The 22,151-nt window shown below is 21.7% G+C and overlaps 2 protein-coding genes across 3 annotated transcripts; both read left to right on the top strand.

The window, feature by feature from the left end:
• Positions 1-6,535: 6,535 nt before the first annotated feature.
• LOC128951874 (potassium voltage-gated channel subfamily KQT member 5-like) lies at positions 6,536-12,457 on the top strand. 2 transcript variants are annotated; one of them, XM_054297162.1, is made up of 9 exons: positions 6,536-6,734; positions 9,742-10,431; positions 10,503-10,613; positions 10,687-10,714; positions 10,784-11,128; positions 11,244-11,364; positions 11,607-11,658; positions 11,825-12,241; positions 12,322-12,457. In XM_054297162.1, the coding sequence occupies exons 2-9, from the start codon at positions 9,762-9,764 to the stop codon at positions 12,411-12,413; spliced, it is 1,836 nt and encodes a 611-aa protein (XP_054153137.1). In that variant the 5' UTR covers positions 6,536-6,734; positions 9,742-9,761; the 3' UTR covers positions 12,414-12,457. The 2 variants fall into 2 exon arrangements, with proteins under 2 accessions (XP_054153137.1, XP_054153138.1); XM_054297163.1 differs by lacking the exon at positions 6,536-6,734 and adding an exon at positions 9,234-9,281.
• A 2,170-nt stretch (positions 12,458-14,627) lies between these two features.
• Positions 14,628-17,291, top strand: LOC128952404 (uncharacterized oxidoreductase TM_0325-like). The gene is made up of 6 exons (XM_054297799.1): positions 14,628-14,764; positions 14,848-14,987; positions 15,420-15,619; positions 15,798-15,873; positions 15,979-16,085; positions 17,014-17,291. Exons 1-6 carry the CDS (start codon positions 14,731-14,733, stop codon positions 17,243-17,245), a joined length of 789 nt encoding a protein of 262 aa, XP_054153774.1. The 5' UTR covers positions 14,628-14,730; the 3' UTR covers positions 17,246-17,291.
• The last annotated feature ends 4,860 nt before the right edge of the window (positions 17,292-22,151 follow it).

Below are 22,151 nucleotides of genomic sequence, written 5' to 3'. Positions count from 1 at the left end.
GGTTGTTCACTAAATGGTCACTTAATATAAGATAAGAGTTATCGAAGAAAATGAGATGAGAAAAGAAAATATAGTTTTATATATAAAAAGATTGGGAATTATTGTACAGAATTTTGCGCTCAAGAATATTATTGAACAAACAGTGCTCTCTCTCTCTCTCTCTCTCTCTCTCTCTCTCTCTCTCTCTCTCTCTCTCTCTCTCTCTCTCTCTTTCTATTCAACCCACTTGTTAGGCATGGCATCCCTGAGCCCACGTCATGTATTGATGCGTCCAATCATTTCTACTCATTGGCTGTCGATTTAATTGTCTTATATACAGTATATCTATTTTATGATAAAATATTATTTGGATTATTATACTTAATATTATTTTTTATTAATAACAGATAATCAAATATATAGCACTTGATGTGTAATGTGCTTTGTTTATAAATAATTGTTAATTATTATGTATAATAAGGTATATTATTATTTATTTCACAATTCATAGCTTATACACAAATATACTCATTAGTTATGAGTATTTTATTTTTATTTTATAATCATTTGAAATTAAACAAATTAATTAGTCATTTTTGTTTTATTATGTTTTAATGATTAAATTTCATTATTAATTTATAATATTAATTTTTAAAATATTTTTCTTTAAAAGTCAATTTTTCTAATTAAATTTAGATATTTAATTTGTTTATTATCTAAATTTTTAATTTATAGTAATATATTTTATCAGATTTTTTGAGTCAAATTTTGACGTTAGATTAAAATCAGTTTAAAAAATTAAAACTCACGGCTGAGAGCAGTCTTTAAGTTATGTTTTCTATTATTTTACTTTTATTAGATATAATTTGATTAATACTTTATTTTTATCAATAAAATAAAACAGAAGCATATTTTGAATATTATTGTTAAAATAAAACAAAATAAATGTAATGGTATTAACATTTATTAAACTAAAATTTAAAATAACAATATTAACAATAGTTAAGACTAATAGAGCTTTATATATATAATATTATTTAAATATAGATAAAAATAATTTTATATAAATAAAATATAATAAGTCTAGAGTTAATATTATCTAAATATAATATATAATAATATAATTCTTCAAATTTAATCTTCAAAAGTTTGTTTTCATTAACTATTTTATAATTGTCACAAAATTTATTTTAATAATTATATTTTTTTAAATAACTCTTTAAAATATAATATATTAATGGCATGTAATTACTATTGTATTATAAATAAAAGCAACTTTATATTAGTTTTATAGATTCAATATTTGTTAATCATTAACAAACAATGATATATAAAAATATTTATTTACTTAAAATTATATATATTGTTGTGGTTAGGGATAAGTTAATAGATCTAATGGGATTTGTAAAGTCCTGATCAATCGGTCACTTAGGTTGTGTGGGTCGGTATAAGACCAACAAATGATGACTAATAAGAAAAGGTAAGAATTGACAAATCAAATCAAATCGATCAACAATTTAAAAGAAATGGTTTAAAACCACAAAATTAGGCATAAAATAGGTCTACAATTAGTTTCAAAATAAGTTAAGAAAAAAAAGATTAAAATATAATTAATTAAAACAAAATATGATGTCTATATTCGCTTCAATATAAAACTCAAATAATTTACGAGAAGATAATTTATAAAAAGCATAATTTTTAGTATTAAATATAAAAAATACAATATATTTGTTTATTATAAGATTTTTCTTTAATTTTAATTTACATATTATTTATTTATTATAATATGATTATGTCTCTTTTATTATAAAATTTGTTGTTTATATTTAATATTTTATCAAAAATAATTAAATAATTAAAAATTTATATTAAAAATTATATTTTCAAAACATTTTAATTATTTATTTATTAGATACAGTTTACAATAAGTAGTTATTAAAAAATTAATTTAGTTACCTTTTTTATTTTAAACTTGTATTATCATTAAACGTACATTGAATACATTATAAAAATATAAAATTTCATACTTTATTAAACAATTATTTTTTTATTATTATTTAATATATTATAATAACTGCATAACATGTAAGATAAATAATTTATAATTTAATTAATTTAATTTACATTTATATATAATTAAAACATTTTTTTAAAAATTGATAATATTTTCAATTGAATATAAAGTATTTTGACACATAATTTTTGTCAACTATTCAATTGATTTGATAAATATTTATTCAGTTAAAAGCTATGCATTTATTTTTGATAAAGTAGTGGACATTTAGTTTGATTGCTGTGTTTGTCATAATAGTTATCACATTCTAAATGTTAATAATAATGTAAATTCTCGTAAATTAAGTGCTGATAAATTACTTTGAAATATTCTATAATATTTGTTACTTTAGAAACAAATAATTTGACAAATATTTTTTTAATCTAACAATAAATCTTAAATTATTAATTCAAACTTAATTTTATAAAATTATCAAAAATAGCAATAAAAACCAAATCTATGCAATTAATTAACTAAATGACTGAATATATATCTTATTTGCATTATTACAAAAAGCAATGAAATACTTATATTAAATATTTAATACAAGTAAACACTCTTAGTTTCATTAAAGTTGATTACAAATCTATGAACATCTTACCTGTAATATAAATTAACAAATAAAGCTATAAATTATAACTTATAATAATATAAAAATTATTTAGAGTAATTTTCTTATACCATAAAGTTTAGTGTTAACATTTGAAAATACTCATAACTTTTCACACTATCACATAAACTAATCTTTAAATTATTAAAAAACATTTTTAAAATAGAGTGTTATTTTAAAAATATATATATATTTATATAAAATATAAAGTGATTCTTTGCTAAATAAATACTTTTTATAATATTAATGTTTAGTTTGACACAACTGTATAATAGTAAATAGTGTATTATATCAATATGTAGGAAGCATTCAACAAAACAAAATATAATATACCGTTTTATTTGTTAAATAAATATTTTTAAATAAAATATTTATGTAAAACATATTAAACAATTCCCAGTGAAACAGCTATTAGTTAACACTGTGTGATTAAATTATGAAACTTTAAACACATTTATTTAAATTTTAAATCAAAATAAATGTGTAGAAATTGAAAACATATAATAGCATTTAAACACAATAAACAATATATGTAATGCAAATTTCATTTATTAATATTTAAAAAAATAATTTCTAAAATAATAAAATATTTATAAATGTTCTATTTCATCTAAATTTATTTTATGTATTATATAAAAATTAATTATACTTAAAAAAAACATTTTTATTGCATAATATTGAATATTTAAATTGTAATGAATTTCTATGAAATGTTAATTTTATTTAAACTAAGTCTTTCCAATCAATATTTGTGCATTAAATTTGATGAATACAAATATTATAGTAAATTTTATTTAACACTAAATTGGCGTTAATATTATGCAAATAAGAGAGAGAGAGAGAAAGAAAGAGAGAGAGAGAGAGAGAGAGAGATATAGCTTTGAATAAGTTTGGTTTAATTAAGAGTTACCCAACTGTTGATATCATAGTCAGTCCATTAGTTATCGAAACAAATGTAAACAATTCACTAACACATGAATTGCAAATATATTACAATATTTTTGTTTTGTTCAAAAACACGATTTATTTATTGAGTTTATGAGAGAAAATCTATATTTAAATTTTTAGACATTATTATTATAACAAAAATGTTTAAATAACCTTTGAATTTGTATTAACCAGTGATTTGATTTAAATATTTATGAATAATGTTTACAAAGAACCGGGAGATTAACAAAATGAGAAAATGTAATAAAAATGTACTCTTATTATTGTTTCAGAGTATTCTCATTAAAAATTAATTTAGTGAAAAAAATAATTTATACAAGAATTTTGCTTTTATTTAAAATTTATAAAAATATATATAATGTTAGTCAATGTTAGTTAATAAGATATTTGATAATATAAAATTATTTATTTAATAAAATTAATATAATTTATTATTTTAGTAAATAGTTTTAGAATGTGTTACTATGGATAGGATAATGATTTCTCAATCTTATGTTTCTTAAAAGATGACTTTAATTATTAAACTAAACTATAAATTAGACAATTTAAAAGTATATTTAAATTTATATCATTATATGCCGTATTTATTTTGTGAAACAAAAATGAGACAACTATTAAAACTTCTAAACCTTAAAATAATTGGATATAACTAAAATTCATACACTATGTGTCAACTCTAATATTTTTATTAAATAAAACTATACTCTACTATAATCATCTAATTATTATTTAATAGATTAATATTTCAACGTAATATAATTTCAACATAATTAATATTATATATTTATATATTTAAAAAAATAAATATTTAAGATATTATTCAATTGCGTCAAAATATAAATTATAACTATTAATAATCAAAGTTTTAATTTGAATTTAAAGTGTTTTGCAAATGTTATTAAAGCAAACCACTTATGTTAGACATTGATTTTTTTATATTTTAATGATTTACAAAATATTATACTATGATATACAGTGTACACAATATTATACAGTATAATGTCTGAAAAAGCGATATCAAATAAATCATTTGCGATACAATAATAATGATATTAATAAATGTAAATTATGAATTTGAACTTTAACTTGAAATTATTTATTAGTTATGCTATGATTATAAATTAATTTTTGTAATTACATTAAATAAATATTTAAACCAATAAAAATCGTAATTGTCATATAAATATAATATATACAGTAGTATACAGTACTATAATAAAAACTACCGGTAACTTTAAATATTTTTATCATAAAAAATAATAATAATTAAATTAATTTAATATTTATTTATATTAATATAATATTAAATTTCAAATAAAAATTTGAACACATATTTATAATTATAATTAAAAGCATAATTTAAATAATTATCATAACAAAGAAAAATATACTGTATTAGTATTATTATATATATATATTTAATATTATTATAATAATAAATTCTATTTAATGTAATCGTATGTTAATTTGGTTATCTTGATATTTGTTATCTTGTAATAATACATTGTAATTAGGGACCATTCACATATTACGTTCGCACTTTTTAAAGAAATCGTGACCCCTCCCTCCCCTATGTTCGCAATTGTTCGCATGTAATCATTTAAGAAAATTACGTTAGCATGTCCATAACCACTACCTCCCCCACCACCACTAAGAAATAAAATATTATCAAAATGATTCGTTAAGAAACATTTTTAAATTTTCTACCCTCCCCTCCTACGCGTTCGCAAAAGTTCGCTTTGGCCAATCCCCCCTCGAATGCGAACGTAAAATGTGAACCACCCCTTATTAATAATAAGTTAACTGATATTCAATGTTAACACAATTAATACATTTTATCACATATTTTTTGAATATCTATTCTAAAGATAATGAGTTATAAAAAAATCGCAAAAACTAATAAAACAAATAAATATTATTAAGTTATATTAATTCTAGTAAATATATATTAACATCATTTGTATAAAAATAAAGGATTATTATTATTCATTAGAATTGCTTTATTAGGAGATCCCATAATTTATATAAAATTTGTTTTAAAAATTTATAAGAAATTTTCATTTACACATTTCTAATTGATACACAGTTTATTAAATAAATAAATTCAATACATTAATTTTTATTAGATAATCAAATTATTGTTATTTTGAAGTAAGTTATATTATAAAATTATTATTAAGTGATTAACTTTTACATTGTTTTTGTCAATTTATTAAGAAATTGTTGTAACAAATTAAATATTGTACTTTCCTATTAAAAAATAACTTTATTTAATCATTGATTTATTTTAAAATAATAATTGTGCACAATAATTATATCTGTCTAGTAGTATCATAAAATTTAATCATTTAATTACCACTATATTTATGTAATTACTTGAAATAACATTTCTATAAATAATTTTATTATATTTTAAATAAGTTATCAGATTAGTTAAAATAATATTTAATAAGTATAATGACTAATCAAATGTTTATTTAATAAGTGATATCTGATTACATACAGTAACAGTATATACAACACAATTAGGGTTGATTTGGATGTTTATGGTTAACGATATGTAATGATATTTAAAACAAAAACTACATTTTATTCAATAATTAACAACACTGTGGACACTAATGATTAAATACAAACAAAAATCAAAATTTAAAATATTTTGATTACATTTTATTTATTACAAAGCCTTCCCTCAGACCTTCTAAATATTATTAAGTTTATTAAGTCCTCAATAAATCTGTCCTTAATATTGGTTGTCTCTAAAGTATAGATGTATTATATATTTACATATACTGTAATGACCAATGAATGCAAACTATTGATTTAATTTATTTTTAATAAATCACTATAAATTTGATAGAGTAATGTTTATTTAAAATTTGTAATATAACACTTATATTTATCATACAGTATATATGCAATTGTGTTTATCAATTAATATTAGCAGTCAATCAACATTTGAATATCTAACTGAAAACACCAAATATTCAAACTTAAATTTATTTAGCATTTAATTGTCGTTTATATATTAATAAAAAGTTTGTCTCTATTTTAACCACAAAATAAATGCTTAATTTGCTAATTATCTCAAAGAAAATCCGGGATTAGTAACGTTTGTCATCTAATCACTCATTAAAATGTAAAGTAAGTACTATTTAATAACATTTTTTGGAAAAATAATGTTATTTTATAAATTATAATTTAAGTATATATTCATATTTACCTTATTATCGCATATTCACTGACATCCGTAATAAATATGAATTAATTTGTATATTTAACGTCATTTATTTAATTTGTGAAAATCATATAAATAATTATTAATTTTATAAATACTATTGTAAAATGTTAATAATTATAATTTTTAAATCATGTAATTAAAATTAAATAGTATTTTGAAAGAAAATATAAAAACATTTGTTGTGCGCCTCATATTATATGGGAATATCTAAAGTTTAAATTTTCTAAAATTGATTCCTCACACTATAATTGATATGTCAGTCAATCTATGGTAATACTGTAAAACAAAAATGTAAATTTATAAATATAAATATGTATTTATTAGGGTTAAGATTGGGGGTGGGGTTGGGGGGGGGGTAAGGCCATCTTACCTCTCAAGAGACCAGGATTTTTGAGATTTTATTGTCCAGACTTTTTGGCAAAATTTTAAAAAGCAGAGAAATTGAACCCTCTCTCGAAATTCCGGCGCCTAAGAAAACTTTGGAAATTTATAAGGAATTATCAATTGACATCTCAACCCTTATTTTTTTAATTTATAAAAATATAATAAAAGTCTATACGGTGTAGACTATACCCCACTCAGTAACCCTCAGACAAAAAAAACTTGCTTAACCCTGGTATTTATATTTCTATTATTTGAAGTTATTTATTAACTACCATATAATAATAATTAGTGTTGGCAAAGACAAAGTGTATGTATAATACAAAGCGTATTATACAGTATAATACAATGTAAATTACATAACAATTTTGGCTTACAAAAAAATGTAGCGCCACCTAGTAACAAAAATTCACAAACAAACACATGTTTTGTAATAATAATTATTTTTTTATTTAAAAAAATTTTGAAATTAACTATTCAATTTAATTCTGGTATTGAAATATATTAATAAAATAATTAATATTAATTTTTAATAGTTTTAGAAAACAACGATTCTAATAATGATATTGAAATTATGTAATAATAATAATTTTAATAAAAAAATAATATTTAAAAAATAAATATTTTATCATTGTTAATGTAATTTTTCTATAATTGTAAAATACATCCAGTACATTGTATTTTACTGTAATTTACAAAGCCAAAATTGAAAACCTTGTATTTTTCCAACCCTGATAATAATACTATTTATATACACGTAAAATACAGATTATTAATTTAATGTTAATTAATTATAAAATTAACATAATTTAGTTTTCAAATTTTATTAATAGTCTAATTAGTGATAAATACATTTTATTTCTAAGAAATGTTGAGTTTAGAAATTTTTGTAATTTAAAAACATTACAATTATTGTTTTGCTTAGTTTTAATATACAATACAGTAAAGTAGCAGGTGCGGTTAAGGAAATTTTTGAAATTAATATTTTAATTGATATATTTTAATATATAATATAATTTTACACATATATATTAAATTTTAAATCAATCGGATCAATATTACAGTTATTAAATAAAATAATTTTTGATTATAATGGGAGGTATACTTTATATTATAAGGATTTGTATTTATTTCTAACTGTGAACTATTTATATCAAACAAATAATTAAATTCACATTATAAGTTATGATTAATATATTTACTAAATATAATAATAAATATAAAAAGCAACTTATTTGCATACATTGATATCATTTTGTGTTATTATTTTTCAAAATCTACATACTGTATATTCATTTCAAATATAAAATATGATTAATATTTAAATTAGCATAACAGTATATATAAATTTTATATTATTATATTTAATAGCTATTCTCAACTAAACTATCATTAAAAATATAATCAATATCTTATCAATAACGAAACCTTTACCTACAAAATGTATATTTACGCAAATTTAAAAATTACTCTAACATTGCTCATTATGAGCTACATTATTATTTTATAAAAAAATTAACTTAACTTATTTAATGTACATTAAATGATTTTAATAATTATTTAAAATGTAAAATAATGATTAAAAAGCCGCAAATTTATGAGCAAACAAAAGACTTATGGCTTACATGTCCTTCATTTAAATAATTTTGATATATAACGTTAATTATTATGATTATAAAGTTTTAATATTGAATTTTTTTCATATAATATGTTGATTATGTGGTATTTCACGTTATGGTTGTGTTTTACATACATTTACGTAAATGAGAGAAATTACTCTTTGTATGCAAACATAGCAAGTGTTAACATTTTAAATCAATTATTTAAAAAAAAAATTCAACTACAAGTGTAGAGAAATTTGTTATAAATATTTTAAAATTTATATTTTATATGTTGATATAAAAATGATTGCCAAATCATGAATGAACTTTATTTTTAAAAAAATATTTTTATTTTAAAAATTTCAATTATTATATTAAATTGTAATTTATTAAATGTTTGAGAAAATTTACATAATATGTATATGTAATGAACAGTGATTTCCTTAAAAACTTGTGATTTAATAGGATGTGAGTAAACAAATCATTAAAAAGACTTTTTTACTAACATTTTTCCATTAAAAATGATATGAATCTCTTTGACAAATACAGTGAAGAGTCTAAAGCAATAATAATGTTTGAAAACAAATCAAGTATTTAACTTAAAATGTTGACAAAAATAATTTAAAACAATTTTTTATTTGAATTTTTTTTTTTAAAAATCACATAAATTTAGCAACAAATGAATCTCCTGTAGAATATTTGTCAAAATTAATAAATTAATTTTATTTTATTATCATTTTTAAAAAATAGTGTTTTGTTTTAATTTAAAGTATTCAAAAAATCCTGTTTTTAGAAAACTGACAAAAAGTTTACAAATAATTTGTGAAAAAATTTAATGATATTCTGGATATTTAAAGCCAGAAAAACTGTATTAAAGTATTCATATATACCTTAAGTAATACCTGTCTGTCTGTCTCTTCGTTATCAGATTTGTGGGTTATTTTAATTATGGATTCAATCCATTGCTCACCAGTAGTGACAACACCAGCTCAGGAATCACCTGATTATGAGTCGAGTGTAGAGTCTTATAGTTTTTGTGAAGAGCGTGAAGACGAAGACTTAACGATGGATTCAAACGCCACTTGTGATGAATGTACGGATATTTGTGTTAATTATAGCAATCATTTCAATAATATAACCACTAGTTATATGACAACAATTTATGCAAATAATAATCTGAATATAAGTAATGAAAACAATGCGATCAATGAATTGGATGAAACACTGTCTGACATTATATTATCACCGAAAAAGTGCCAAATTCTTAGCCATTCGTTAAACAATACATATTTAGACATCGATAAGAAAGGAGTGAATGTTAAAGATATTGAATCACAAATCAAATTACCATTAAATCGCAAAAAGTCATTAATATGTAGACTCTATTCAAATAACTCTGCATTCAATCGCCATAAGAAACCAGCCATAAGACTGTCTATATTAGGTCGACCCATACCATGGAGCCGATCACGAAATGATACCGCATTTTATAAGGAAAAGTTTGATGTCTATAACTTCTTAAACCGACCTCAAGGAAGAACTGCCATTTCATACCATATTTTCGTTTCATTTATCGTTTTTGTATGTCTAGTATTGACTGTCTTCTCAACAGTTTCTGGTAATCATTAAATAATTACAAAATTAATCATAAATTATGAGAGAAAACAAATTTCTATCTTTTGTGTACAGTCTATGAATCTTCAGCAACAAATGCACTCAAATATATGGACAGTTTGGTGGCCATACTTTTCAGCGCAGAATTTATGGCCAGATTGTGGAGCGCTTCCTGTATATCACATTGTAAATGATTTGTTTGATTAACTATTTTTTAATTAATTATTAATAATTAATTTATACTAATCATTACATACAGATCAAGGCTGGAGAGGAACATTACGTTTGTAAATAATAAATCTAATATTAATTTGAATAAACTTTTTATATTAATTGAAACCAATTTCTTATGAAAGTCTTCGCAATCCATTTCGCATAATTGATATATTGGTTATAATTACGTCATGTATTGTCTTATTGATTGACACCAAACGGCAGACAATGTTTGTCTACTTCCGTGGCTTTCGTTTCTTTCAAGTGTTTCAAATGCTTCGTTTGGAGCATCGGTTCCGTCCGTGGCCTGTCATGTCATCTGTTGTTTGGCAACAAAGAGAGCATTTAGCCATTACTACATATATGGGATTTCTGGCGCTGCTCTTCGTCTCGTTTGTCATCTATTTTGTTGAAAAAGATGTTAATCCGCAGTTCAATAGTATCGCTGCCTCCATGTGGTGGGCGGTCGTCACACTTTGCACAGTCGGGTAAGCATTTTATCTAATATTATTAGTAATATATTCAGATAATAAAATAGTAAAATAATATTTTGTTAATTATGTAAATTATATGTATATAAATTTTATTTTTTCTAAACAATAGTTATGGAGATATGACACCCATTACACCTGTGGGTAAATTTTTGGCTTCAATTTCTATTGTGATCGGTGTATCTATATTTGCCTTACCGGCCGGTATTTTAGGTACCGGACTCGCTCTTAAGGTATTAGCATTATATTCAATAAAATATTTTTTTAATGTATTAGTAATATCTATTATTAGTATACTATTAAATTTGTACTTATAATATATTTTTAAAAATATGATTTAATTTTAATATGATTTGCATTAATTATTTAAATTTTAAGAGTAAATGTAATAAAAATATTAAAACTATGCATTAGATAAATATTAATGAAAACATAAAATATTTAATCAAATAATGTAATCAAATGTATAATTTAGGTGCAGGAACAGCAACGCGTCCGCCAAATGGGTAAACGTAGAGAACCGGCAGGTAATGTAATGTAATGTAATTAATGAGATAACACATCAAAAATAAAGACATTAAAAATTATATATTTTATTGCTATGCACTTAAAATATAAATTTGTTTATCTCAAAGACTAAAATATATTTTTTTTAAATATATTTTTTTTAATTACATTTAATTTGATTAACAGCCAAATTAATTCAATGCACGTGGAGATGCTATGTGTCCAGTGAAAACTCCATGTCTAAAGTCACGTGGAAACCACACTTACGAATTCATGACAAGCCGTTGACATTTCAGGAAAGATCTGCCATTAGATTCATACGAGTCGTCAAGTATTTTATCGCACGCAAGAAGTTTAATACCGCACTCAAGCCGTACGACATTAAGGATGTGTTGGAACAGTACGCCTCCGGACACGCGGATGTCTTGGGACGAGTCAAACACATGCAGTCACGGCTGACATCAGTTCAGGCGTCTGTCAACAACAATCTCAGATCACTTAACGAATCCAAAGTTATACTGACCTCTCGTATCATTCAATTGGAAACAATTGCCAGTGATTTGCATAAAACCTTATCTCAACTCATGGACATCCAAATTAAGGGTAAGAATACCATTGAGTCGTTGGCACTGATCTTCAAAAAGCCAACTAATTGTGATTTTCTGACATTTAATGACAACAAGAGTTTGACATCTATTACAAACAACAGAAGAAACTCGTTTTGACTTATTTTCTCAATTTTTTTATAATAATTATATTTTACATAATTTATTAATATTTTTTTATATAAAATTAAGACAACAAACAATCATAATAATTATTTATGGCACATTTTATACATATCATTTTATTATATTTGTATAATAACTTAACAAAATTTAAAAATTTTACTTAATGTTTATAAAAAAGTAATCGTAATGTGAATTTTATTATACTTTGCTAATAATAGTTTCTAAATATTTTTAGATATTTATAGGAAATATTTATATTAGAATTATTGAATGCACATTAAATCATATTTTTATTATAACAATTTGAAATGGAGCTTATTATTTTTATAAAAATGTCAATTAGATTTTTATAAAATAAAATTTAAATATTGATTTATTTATTTGTATGAAAACAAATTTATGTCACTTATATGATAGAATTTGTGACATTTTTTATAATTTTTAACAATTTCCTTGAATAATGTGTGAAATATTGCAATATTAAAATTGTAATTTACAATAAAAATAACTTTTATAAATACAGACATAAAAATTCATTTTTGGATGATTTCACACCATTTCATAGTTATAGCAATAATAGATTATATAATGTATTGTTTTTTTACACATATGATAATATATATTATTATGACAATCAAAATCAGTGAACTTTGAAAATCTATTTTCATGTGAGAAACATCTGAAAAAAATATCAAATAGTTAGTCGCAAGTGATCTCTAGATTTATATCTATTTTTCAAATAATTCATTATTTGTTGTCTTTAAAAGCATCGAATCACTCGATGCTAGTCTTGATTTAATATTTAAATTTCTAAATGTTTTGTTTATTGTGAATAATTTGTTATCATATGAAATGATTTATAAATTTATTTTGTGTTAAAAATTTTTTAAGTACAAAAATTAAAAAATTTTCAATATGTTTTATAATTTGTTAATCATATTTTACTGTTATAAAATTATTTTTGATAAACCAGGTAATAATATTTAAAATTATTTTTTACCTAAATTTTGTATTTGTATATATTGTTTTTTGATTGTTATTATAGTGTTAAGTTCAGTCATAACATATGATGAATTCAACAATTGTAAAATAATTCCGTTAAATAAATTTACCCCAAAATACAATTACTTAAATAATGGCAAAAATCTGACAAAACTGCTCAACAGAGTTGCTCAACGAAATTATTCAATTATTCCAGTAATATCTAAATTAGGTATTTTATTGTTTATTTAATATAAATTTAATTGCAATTATATATACTGTATATTAAAACATAACGGTGTGTTTGTTTAGAGTCAAGGATTGGTAGCTTTAATCGGGAACTGAGGGTATTTGATATATTTAGGCGAAGAGCTATTATTGTAAACCAATTGAGAACATCTATAGGACAAGTGATCAGTGATATAATGTCCGACAAATTTTTCAGTATTTTGATGGACTTATCTCTGGCCATAATTCTCGGTCTAATAATAGCCGTCTGCGCCGTTGCCCTACAATTTGTCGGTCTATCTCAGGGACGAGCAGTTGCCTGGTGTGTCATTGCCATTGTATGGCCAGCCATGACTATACCCAAACAAGTTCTGCCTCTTATTGGATAATTATAAAGAAAACTATTAATATTATGCAATATTGTTTTAAAAATATTATTGTTAACATATTCATTATTTATGTAATTTAATTAATTAAAATTATTATCTTATTTTGTGAACATTAAACTAATTTTATAAAAATATGATTATATGAAGTATTGTGTCATAAGATTTGTTTTCAATATAGACTTTACGTCATTAGAGTCAATATATTGAGACCCAAAAATTGGATTTTAGATAATCTATTTAAAATATTTATTAAATTTTTCAGTTAAATAATTTTTGTATGGTTCAAATACAAGTATTTTTATTGATATATATCTACTAACATACATATTATAGTGATTGACGTATACATTGTCTGCCAAGCGTTTCAGTTCAATGTCAAAATCAAAACAGATATTTTTGTCGGTATATTTGGCTTAATATTTATTATATAAATTATAACATAATTTTTATAATTAAACAAAAATTATTGATTGTCTAAATAGCATAAAATGCTATCAGAGTTTGTCTCGTCTTTTTGAATGCTATTAATTTTGTATATTTTTTATGAATATATTATTATATGATTGACTGTCAATCGATACAATATTATCACTAAATTTAGTATAAAAGTTGTGCACAAATGCAAAACTTGAACAAAATATTAGAATATTTCATTTGTTTATTTCATTTCAATTGGCAATACTTGAGTTAAATTTATAATTTTGAATGAGTTTATGAATTTTGTCGTATAATACAAGTGTTTCTAAAATTGTATGACAAGAAAATGTCTTTTTACAGGAAAGTAGTTTTAGTCACTGGTATGTAATTTTAAAATTTTATCATTAATTAGTCTTTCATATATAGTCTTTCAATACTATGCGATATCTTTATTATGTTTAAGGCTCGAGTTCGGGTATCGGAGCCGTAATAGCCATTCATTTTTCACAATTGGGCGCTAATGTTGTGGTCACGGGTCGGAACATATGTCGAATACGACGAGTGGCCCAACAGTGCAGATATGTGGCCACCAGATGTGCTGAGGTATGTATGCGCTTATGTCTGTCCATTCAATTGAACTTTCATTGTGATTACATATCATAAATATATTAGTTCACTATTTTATTCATATCCTATATAAATATATTACTTTTTAAATATTTAATGATTCAAAAATAGACTATTACTATAGTATATACTATAGCTTTGAATTTCATTTATAAGATATTTATTGAACAAATTATAAAAAATGATATTAAAAAATAAATCATATGACAGAACCAATATTTCCGTAGTTCTCAATTATGTGACAAAATTAATCTAAAATATAATTATTAAAATGACAAAAAATTTTAAATAATGCATATTATTGAATAAAATATAACTAATCAAAAATAAATTTCTACTTACCAATAAAATATAATACTAAAAAACATTTTTAAAAATAAATTAATCAAAATTATATGAAAACAACAGGTGATTGAAGTGGTAGCAGATCTTACCAAAGACTGTGAATGTCGGCGTCTTATTCGTCGGACAATTGAAGAGTTTGGTCAATTGGATGTACTTATAAACAATGCCAATGTTAGTGGTATGAGTAAAGTAGATGACCCTAAATCGGCTTATATTTTCGACCACATCATGCATGTCAACGTGCGGTCAACTTTTTTGCTTAGGTATTATATTATTTATACAGACAATAATTTTATATCATTACCAGTAGTTTTTTAAAATAGTATTTAAATACTATTATAACTAAAGTATATAATTATAAAATAGAGAAATCATTGATTCGTAACAATTTTGGTACATTTGTATAAAAAGTTATTAATTTATCGATTTTTGTTGTTTCAGTCAGCTATCAATACCACACTTGGAGTTAACCAATGGTTGTATTGTTAACATATCGAGTCGTGCGGCCAGTAATCCAGTAAGTAGTTTGACGACTATCGGTGACATCCAATATGTCAGTCAATCAGTTATATCACAAATTCAGTGACCGGTAAACCATTTTGTCATCTTTTTTGTTAAACAGGTTACTGACTATTCATTATATTGTATGAGCAAAGCGTCGTTAGATATGATGACCAAATGTCTGGCACTCGACCTAAAACACAAAGGGATTCGAGTAAATGCTGTTAAGTAAGTCATAACTATAAAAATCATTTCAATTTTATTTTCTAACACTTTATAAAATAAATAATATAGTATTAGATATGTTTAATATGATTTTATATCGATTTATATATAAAAATAATAAGTTGTGAAAAAAAGTTGTCAAAAGTTTATAAAGAAATATAGTCCGCAAAGGAAATGAAATTGGATTACAAACTTGTATTATATCTAAAAGATATAAAATACATATTTTGAAAAAATTGTTCAATTATTTATTAAGTTTAACTTCAAATGTTTTGTATAATACAGTATACAACTATTATTTTATTTTATTTTATGCCAAATTCGTAAAATTTAAATATCTATTATTCAATTATGCGATATTTTATATCAATTCTATATAAAATATTTGTAAAATTTTAATTTTCAATCTCATCTATATTTACAATTAAAAGTGGTATAATAATACACATAAATTAGTAGATTAAATAGTTTTATCATATAGTAAAAATTACATATACAAAATGCAGTAATAAATACAGTTTATTCATTAATGATTAATAGTGACGTTATATTATTTTTGTCATTTAAAGTATAGTCACCATTTAAACAAATATAATAGATTTTATATAATTAAATTTTTATTAAATTTTTACATTTGTTTTATTTATTGATATTGAGATCATAAATGTATTATAATGTATAATATACAATGGTATACTTCAACCAATAAATACTAGACAATATATTACTATAGTTAACATTTTATATAATAAATTCAAATCGTGTAAAACATATTATAAATTATAACATAAAATAACTGATTAGTTGTGTATCAATTTAGTTTATTTATTTTTTTAATCTATGTATTTTGTAATAATACCACATTTACATCCAATACTTATAGAGAAATATATAAATTTTTATGTATATATTATAATTAAATGTGATTCAGTCCATCATTTTTGCGACCAAAAGTGTCGAGAAGTGTTTGTTGTGAAGAAGATAAGTCAGAAGATGATAAACTACTTCACTATCCATTGAAACGTTTGGGTGAACCACAAGAGATCGCCAGAACCGTCGAGTTCTTGGCCTCGGGTAGAGCCACCCACATAACGGGGGTCACCACTGCTATTGATGGCGATTCACTACTTTCACCGTTTGCTATACAATCCAACAAACAGTGAGCTGTTATGTAATGATGTCTTTGCTGACGGAATATATGTCACGCAAATGGGAATTGTTATTCACATATCTTTTAATAATATATGATATTATATATATATATAACATTATTATATTGACTATATTTATATTAAATATTTTTTTTGTCAAATAAATATAATTGATAACTAATAAGTTAATATACAATTTGCTGATCATATATACAGTATATATATTGATAATATGTAATATAATAGTTTAAAAAATACAGTTTAATACATAACATTAAGAATATAATATAAAAAATAAAAGTTTGTGGAAATGAAGTATACAATAAAATATTGTTTATTGTAAATAATATTTTCCTCTTTTATTTGTAGTTAATATTTAAAATAAACATTTAAAACAAGAATATATAATATATTTTTAAATCTTATTTGTTTAATATTTTATCAATAAAAATATAAATAACTTATAAAAATTCATAACAAAAATGATGGCAATTTTTTTTTATAAAATTGTGTTAAATCTCACGGGTTTTACTTTATTTATTTTTTAAAATGTTATTATATTCAGATCACTCATTGAGTTAGTTTTAAACTGATGTTATTAAAATTTTTATTATTTAGTGATATTGAGTAATGCATATTTAAAATGGCGAAATCCTAACAATTTTATAAAAATAAATTTGATATTAAGAGTGGGTAGATTAATTATAATAGTAATAATAATAGTAAAATAATAATAATAATTATAATTATTATACTAAATTACTTAAATTTGTCAAACTTCCACAAAAATTGTTAGTATTGTATTGTTATATTTGATACACTTATAGATATATTGTTTATAAGTTACTTAATTTGTTGCAAAAAAACAATTACTATTAATATTTATATGATAACAATAGCAAGTTTTTTATTAAATAATTTAAATGATATAAAATATTATTACATCCTTAGACAGGTGTTTTGAATGTATATTTTGTATTTATTCAATTTTTATGGTTTAATGATTCAAAACTAACAATATATTATTTAAAATAAAACATTTATTGTTACTTGTATTCAAATCACAAAAAATTAATTATATCTCTTTAAATGATTAACTATAATGCAATACTGAAATAATAAAGTGTCATTATTTTAAATTATTTAAGTTATTTACTAATCCTTGTCTGATATATATATATATACATTTGTATTAAATTTACTCTTAAAATAAAATAATTTAACCATGTTTGTTATTAAATTAATAATGTAATATTTTAAGCTTTATTAATATTATTAAATTACAAAATTGTTTACATATTATACATAATTGACATATAAAAGTATATATTAAATATATACATACCTTACACATTACACTCAAGCAAATAATTGACACAAAAATTACTGTCATATTATCACAGTTTGCTGATCGCACCTTAAAACCTATAAATTGCAATACTTTTATAATATTTAATAAATAATTTACGCCATAGCTTAACATATAATTGACTCAACAATCTTATTTGAAAATACTATTTTTAAAACAAGTTTATTAATAGTAGAAATAAAAAACATTCCCAAAAAGATATTTCAAATAAAAAAAAATAAAAGAATTTTTTTTTGAAAACAATTATTTTCATAGACAGACAACAACTACTACTACTACTATATGACTATCTATTAAAGCGTTAGTGTCTATATTATTATTACAGTAGTGTCTATATTATTAAACTACTAATTTTGTACATTAAGAATAAATTATTTAAGCAAATATCATATCATATATCAAATACATGTTTTTCTCGTAATAGATTAATTTAATATGGTCTAAACACGTGCTAAATAATTAATTTATCATTTATTGACTAAATTAGTTGCCTATCATTACATATAAAAATGCTTTTCAAATCTTTTTTTTAATAAAATTAAATGTTAGATATATATTAATATATATATATATTTATACTACAGTATGTGTTTCGGTAAATGTGTATCTAATAAATAAATTCTTTTATATAATGAAAAGCTTTCTATAAATTAACTGATTCTAGGAATCAATAATTTAATTGAAAGATGACTTAATTTGGAAAAAATACAATTTTAATGGTAAACAATTTGATAATTTTATTTGTTTATAATTTTACAATAAGTATCATAATAATGTTTTATTTTTAAACACATTATTTTTAAATAACTTGTTTACATTTAATATTTTAAATAGAAAATTTTTTATGTTTGTGCAATAAATGTGATTGATATTTTTTGTATAAATAAAAAATAATTTTTTAAATAAATAAAATATAAATAAATAAAAATTTTAACAATATGTTAATGACTAAAACTTTTTTCTAATACAACATTACAAATATTTATACAGGTATTTATATATATATTACTCTAAGTTTTTATATACAATGAATATATATTTTAGAATTATTATAAAGTATTACGATTATTATGAAATGTTCAATAAATAAATATGAATATATGTATTAAGTTTTATGTAATTTATTAGAGTATTTGATTTGATTTATAAATAAAAACTAATGAAATTCTAAAATAAATATTAAAAATATATGGAAAATAATTATATAATCATTTAATATAAAAACTAATCTGAAATAAGTGTGTCTCCTATTGGGTGTAATAACACTCTCAATAATGGATATGAATTGACGGACCTCTTATATAGGACATCGGTGTCATCATAGGTGCGCATCCTTTTGCCAAACCTCATGGGTTCCCGAAAAGCCTGTCTATCGGAACGTTTGCCGAATCTCATGGGTTCCCGAAAACGACATCTTTTGCACAATGAATCCGCTTCTGATCGGTGACAGAGAGCCACACATCGTGGGGATGACAGCACTCTCTGCAGACAACAGGTAACCATCAATATCACTATAAGTAACATCAACTGAGTCCTTAGTGAACGCATTTCACTAATATTAAAAATTAACATTTATTTAGCATTAATTTAACTCCAATTTATATCAATTATCAAATAAAACAAAGATTTACCAATAAATATAATTTCAATGCTTTAATAATAATATTAGTTAAACAAATTTAGTTGTGGGCAGCAATCGGTGTGTTATATGATATGAAAGATACAAAAAATCACTTAATATATGATATACTCTTTCACACTCTACTTATATGATGAACCCTTATCTAAACTATTGAGAAACTACTACTCATATTCAGTAAATCTTTATATGATATGAAAGCGGAACCCATTAGTTGTATGGCTAAGCAAAACCCCCTCAAACTTATCCATTTGATTGTACGCATGACATCACCTCTTGTTTTATAATATAATAAATTAAAAGACCACTACTTATTAACTTTATAACTAAATGTCAATAAGTTTTCAAATACAACAACAAAAGTTTCAATACATACCAATTGATTATTCAATCAAATCATACAAAAATATTTTCACTTATTTATAATCATTTTTTGCGTTCATAGGTTTTTCCATATATGTGTTGAAACATTAAAATTTTGTTTATGCAGTCTATAATTTATTTAAATAACAATTATTTTTATTGTTAACATAAATTTATGTTCTCAATATGTTATTAGTGAAACTTTTAGTAATAAATTAATTTTGTCTTTAATACATTATACAAAATTTTATATAATTATTGATAAAATCAATTAGGAAATTTTCAGTATATACAAAATTACAAAAATACTCAAAAATATAAATTTTATAATCTGTGAATACTTAAGACATGTTTTATTTAAATTATTTGAATTATTAATATACATTTTCAAGTATTTATTAGTTGTTACAGTAAACTTAGATACATAAAACTTAAAATGAATTTCTTAAAAATTTATTTTATTGCTTTCAAATGCAATTAAATTTCGGAAATTACTTATTTGGTTGTATTAATAGTTTAATAAAGATAACCCATCAAAATAGTAAACAATTCATAGTTTTATTTATTAATAAATATTTTGACAAATTTTGTTGCAATAGTCATGATTTAGGAATTAAAGTCAAAGAGTTTATGTTTCATAGCTTTTGTAAATATTTTATAATTTATAAACATAATTAGCAATATTTATAATATTTTGTTAATTAAAAACTTAAAGTTAAGTAATCAACGTATAAGTATTACTAAATTTTAAAACAAACATTAATAAAAATGCTAGAAGAAGTCTAATTGTTAATAATATCTATTTATTATAATTAATAAATTATTTTACTATACAGTGTATATAAATTTAAATATATAAATTATATTATACAATTTGAATACAATATATTGCATATGAAAATGTTAGATTAATATAATTGTGTATTTAAAATATACAGTAAATTAATACATGTGTTGTAAAAAGAAAATTCAATTAAACGAAAATGTAATAAAAATTTAAGTATAACACTGAATAAATATAATTGTAGGCAAATTTATTTTTACATCATAACATTTTTAGATATATTCAACGGTTATAAAAGTATTAATTTTAGAAAATAAAAAATTTTATGATTTATTTAACTAAAGATATAACTCTCTTTTCATGTGTTTAACATTGCATACAAAATGCTTTATTAAATGTTTTTAATAACATATTAAGCGTTAGAATATTCTATATATTTTGATAACTTAATAATGTTAATAAACAAAAACAATAACAACAAAATACAAATACCATTTAAATGGGAATAAATTGACAGAAAATACAGAGAATTCTTATAAATAAAGTATAAAATCTATAAGAGTTTTATATTATTAATGTACAAAATATTTATTTAATAAAAATGTCAGATATAGTAATGTGGGCGAAAAACCTCCCGATTTACACCACAAATAGGATGACATCACTTATGTTTGTTTTACAGATTAAGCAAAACATGGTTTTATCATTAATAGCTTATAATAATTAGTTCTATAAATATTTTTATTATATGATATAATTATTA

Source organism: Oppia nitens, unplaced genomic scaffold (genome assembly GCF_028296485.1).
Source record: "Oppia nitens isolate AA-2021 unplaced genomic scaffold, nextdenovo-longstitch-racon4-pilon3 scaffold1_pilon_pilon_pilon, whole genome shotgun sequence".
In the NCBI taxonomy this organism is placed as follows: Eukaryota; Metazoa; Arthropoda; class Arachnida; order Sarcoptiformes; family Oppiidae; genus Oppia; species Oppia nitens.
This window is presented reverse-complemented; position numbering and strand designations above follow the sequence as displayed.